The sequence below is a fragment of the Elephantulus edwardii genome, unplaced genomic scaffold (assembly GCF_000299155.1).
Source record: "Elephantulus edwardii isolate Elephantulus edwardi_28Jun2011 unplaced genomic scaffold, EleEdw1.0 scaffold00081, whole genome shotgun sequence".
In the NCBI taxonomy this organism is placed as follows: domain Eukaryota; kingdom Metazoa; phylum Chordata; class Mammalia; order Macroscelidea; family Macroscelididae; genus Elephantulus; species Elephantulus edwardii.
The window spans coordinates 3,162,536-3,167,496 of NW_006399831.1; the positions used below are offsets into that span (position 1 = coordinate 3,162,536).

Genomic DNA, 4,961 nt, shown 5'->3' on the forward strand with positions numbered 1-4,961 from the left:
TATCTCAAGGACACATAACAACAACAATCCATTACAGTAGCCACACAGAACTCAAAGAGATTATCCACAATTATGGGATTTAGTAAGGAAGTTGTTGTTTATCATTGAATTGGAACTTGTAGGAAGCCATCCTGAGTAGATCTTAGCTTTGCCACAGATAACACTTCTGACATGCAGCCACCACCCCGGGCATGCCCCTCCCTCTCTATTGTAAACTGATAGCATAGGGCTGGGTTCCCTGGCAGCCCGGCCTCCTCAGCTGCCTATTTATTGCAGAATTCCGAATAAACTCTGAGCCTTGATCAGAGAACTTTGACTTGCCTCCATCTCTCGTGTCCCTGTCTCTATCCACACCGATCCCTCTCTAGAACTTGTGAACCCGCAGGATGGATTCAGGAAGTGACCCATCGTTGACCCTCCAGAGGGTTTTCAGAAACAGTCAATGGATTGGGAAGAAATTACCCATCTTTCTCCTGTGGAGCGGCTGGTGAATTTGAACTGCATGCCTTTGGGATTGCAGTGCTGCTTCTTACCACTAGGCCATCTACTCCAATAAGGAAGTTATTGTTAGGTGCCATCAAGTGATAGCGACCCTATGAATGAAAGGCCTGGGAGCACTGTTCATAGAGTTTCTGGAGGCTTGTTTTAATCGGGAAGCTCCACCAAGCACTGTCCACCATGGGTAACCATTCAGTAACGGTCAAGATAAAATTCTTCACGTAGGCTAGATCTTCTCAACTGTAATCACAGGCACATCTCCCTCTAATCTTCAACCTCATTGGGTCCTGCTTAAGACTCTGGGCCAGTGTTACAAAGTTCTTTTAAGTTGTGCCAGCTATAAACGCTCGACACATAAGCTCAGGTTAAGGTTGGAGGTGAAAACTCCTGACTCTTCAAGGTCTGTGAGGTTGCAGTTCTCGTTTCGCTCTGCCTGTCTTTTGTCCCTATTTCACCCCTGTTCTGCTTGTTGCTGCTGCTGGGTCTTTATCTAGTAGAGGAATCTCTGGCTTAAAATGCTGTTTCATTCTCTGCTTCTTTTTTGTTGGCAATGAGAGTCCCATTTTTTGCTTTTGAACCCATTATATTTATGCCTGGTAAAATGGTAAACCTGACCAACTCTCTTGTTGACTAGTGTGTACCCACCCAAAAGGTATAATTTGCATCAAATTCCTTATTAGCAAGCTAACCAATCCTCTTAGTGGGTTAGTATAGTTAGTATAGTTTTGCCAAGTCATATGATGAAAGTCAAAGCAATGGCTTGAAAAATTATATTGAATATTACACATGATCTTTTCCACATTTGAAGAATATTAGCCCTTAATTGTATATTAGCTCTACAGGTAAAAGAATATTCTTCTAGGTTCTCAAGTCTGCTGACCTTATTTTCTTATGCTCAGTTTTCTCATCTACAAAATAGAGATGAATTTAATACTAACTTCATATGAATATAAGAATTTTAAAAGAAAACCTGCAAAAGTTTTTTTTTTTTTTGTTTTGTTTTGTTTTTTTGGCATTGTAAGAAGACAGTTAAATATCTCTTAGGAAACAAATGAATAAATGCTACCTTTCCCCCAGATTTTCTTGTAACACATAGTATGTTAGCCTATATATCTGAATTAACAGACTTCTATCCCTTTGTTGACTTATAGCAAAGCCATTATTTACGTTAATTTATATTGAATTATCTAAAGATTCTGCTTTGTATAATACAGGCATATAATTTTGTAATGCTGAGATCTCTAAGTAACAAAGTCTCTTAATTTTTCTTTCTTTACTCTTTTTAATCATTAGATATGAAATTCGAGATGATCATACTTTGAAAATTCGGAAGGTGCTGGCTGGTGATATGGGGTCATACACTTGTGTTGCAGAAAACATGGTTGGAAAAGCTGAAGCATCAGCCACTCTGACTGTTCAAGGTAGGACCTGGGTACCCTATGGTTGTGATTGTTGTAGCTTGTAACATAGCATTTGAAATGTAAAGCTATTGTTAGAGTCATCAATCTTAAAAATGTGCTATAAATATTGATGTAATTATCCCACCATATTTGAGGAAAATGTTGGTTTTACCTAAAATGACTGTATGTTTGTTGTAGAAAATGGAATTAAATTTTCAAAAGGGTAGATCTTGGTCATATAGAGGAGTAGTTGTTATATGCCATCGAGTCACCTGGGACCCTATGTACAACAGCGCTATACCCTGCTCTATTCTGTGCCAATCTTATTGGCTCTGACAGACCTACCGTGATGACCCCAGTCACTGAATCAATGCATCTCATTGAGGGTCTTCCTCTCCTTCTCTGTTTCTCTACCCTTCCAAGCATGATGTCCCTCTCTAAGGACTGGTCCCTCCTTACAACATGTCCAAACTATGTTGGACAAAGCTTCAAAATCCTTGCCTTCAAGGATTAGAGTTGTTGTTGTTATGTGCCGTCAAGTCACTTGTGACTCCTAGTGACCCTATGTACAACAGCCCTAAACTCTGTTCTGTCCTGTGCCAATCACACTGTCTCTGACACACCCATCACGATTACCCCAGTCACTGAATCAATCCACCTCATAGAGGGCCTTCCTCTCCTGCGCTGCCCCTCCACCCTCCCAAGCATGATGTCCCTCTCCAAAGACCGGTCCCTCCTTACAACATGTCCAAAGTATGTTAGACGAAGCCTCAGAATCCTTGCCTCCAAGGAGCAGCCCGGTTTGACCCTTTCCAGGATGAATCTGTTTGTTTTCCTAGCAGTCCATGGTATCCTCAATACTCTTCTCCAGCACCACAGCTCAAAGAAAGGCATCAGTTCTCCTTCTATACTCCCTAGTCATTGTCCAACTCTCTGATGCATAACAAGTGATAGCAAAGACCATGGCCTATATCAGACACACCTTAGTCTCCAGAGAGACACCGTTGCTCTTCAGTACTTTGGAGAGGTCCCTAACAGCCAACTTCCCATCGCAATACGTCTTTTAATTTCCTGGCTGTGGGAGCCAAGAATGTTGACTGTGGAGCCAAGCAAACTAAAGCGTTTAATGATCTCAATCTCTTCACCATCCATCCTGATGCTGCCATTTGGTCCAGTGGTGAAAATCTTTGTCTTCCTAACATTGAACCTCAACCCATACTGACGGCTACAGTCCTTGACCCTCTGCAATAAGTGCTTCAGGTCCTCCTCAGTTTCATCAAGTAGGGTTCTGTCATCTGCATAACGCAGATTGTTGATAGATCTTCCACCAATCTTGACCCCACATTTCTTCTCATGAATCCCAGCCTCCCGGCTAATCTGTTCTGCATACAAGTTGAATAGGTATGGAGACAGGACACATCCCTGGCATATGCCCTTCCCAATTTTGAACCATGCAGTGTTTCCTCGCTTAGAGTATGTTTTAAATTTCCAGGACTTGAAGTATGGAATTAAGATAATTGGTAAAGAAAATGCCAACTATTGCTATAAAACATTGTTTTTGGAGGGAAACACAAATCTTCCATCGTGCCAAGTTATGTACCTCCAGATGTCTATATGTTTTACATCAAACAGGGAATCATTGTAATTCCTTTCTCCTGCATTCTTTTTTGGTTTTGGTGTGTTTTTTTTTTAGTTGTTTTGATTTGGGGATTGTTTGTCATAAGGCATATAAAATAACCAATACTCAGGATGCTGAGTAAGTAAATTTCACTTGTAGTTTGCTAATGTGGATACAGATTTAAAATTTGATGCTATATGAATCCTAGTAGATGCCACGTTTTATGGCTCTCTGTTTTTAAATTTGTAAGCCATATCTTAAACTGATAGGCAGAAATGATGATGTTCCCTCCTTTGAATCCATACTCCAGACGTTTCTCATTCTCTTAATTCCTATTTTCCTTTGTCAGTGATATCATGCCGATTATTTCTCATTATCTGTGGCTGAGAAGTCTCAACATTATTTTTCTCCTTGGAGGTGGGCAAATATTTTCTTGTGGAATTTGAGAAACAGTGGCCTTTAAACAGCATGTTAATAGTGAAAACAATTCCCTATTTTGACAGGTATAGCGTAAACAAGGGTTTTGGTCATAAACCACTTAGCTCATTTCAGAGTCTAACATTAGCAGCACTTGGTGCTGTCATCGTTTCTGAACACTGTCTCCACTAAGACTATTAAGAAGAAAAAGGTGGCTTTTGAGGGAATGCTTTTACTGTGGGCTTTCTACAAAAGAGCCTTGTGGGCTTTTTACAATATAAAAAAAGAATAAAGAATATTTCCTTCCTGTCTCTAAAGCCATTATGTTCCACTTTGGGGTTTTTAGCTTAACCTCATAAAAACAAAAGGGGGGGAAAAAAGATCAAGAACAAACATTGAATTTCTAAGGCCTAGAGTACTTCTCTTTAATCTATGTTAGACTTGAACTCCACGTAAGGCTACAAACTGTAAGAAAAGAAAGCCCCTTTACATTTAGAGAGAGCATACATTTAAGAGATGTCAAATCCAAGTTCAAAAGCGCTCCAGAGGGAGTAAAAGTATCCCAGGATGAATACAAGGCATGAAAAGGTGTATCTATCTCCAGGCCGTTGTGAGTGGGAAGTTGATTGTCTACCACATTAGTTGGTGAGATATGTTTCACTTTATGTTTTAAAGCTCTTTACCTCGGTTGGTAGCCTGACGCTTTTATAAATAATAGCCATATATGCTGTGTGTCTACAGAAGTCATTAAAATAAAAATAGAGTGTCTTCATCTATTTTAAATTCAGTTCGAAAGCTAATTCATATTTTAGTTTTCCATATGGAATTCTTGCTCCCTATGCCTGAGTAACAGTGAAAATTGAGCGCAAATGAACAAATCCATAGACTGCAGGAGGAATATAGAAGGTCTCATTTCAATGATATAAGATTTTCAATAACTTAGTGAAAGAGATGTGTATATAGTTAAAAATATATTAGTTCATTCAAATATTTAAATAAAAATTTCATATTGGTATCAATTAAAATTT

At 39.3% G+C, this 4,961-nt stretch overlaps 1 protein-coding gene across 1 annotated transcript in view; it reads left to right on the plus strand.

The window, feature by feature from the left end:
* ROBO1 (roundabout, axon guidance receptor, homolog 1 (Drosophila)) overlaps window positions 1–4,961 on the plus strand; it is a 752,594-nt gene that overhangs the window by 598,624 nt on the left and 149,009 nt on the right. Inside the window, exon 6 of the mRNA XM_006889823.1 lies at window positions 1,792–1,919. Coding sequence (XP_006889885.1) covers window positions 1,792–1,919 — 128 coding nt within the window. The remainder of the gene's footprint in view (window positions 1–1,791; window positions 1,920–4,961) is intronic.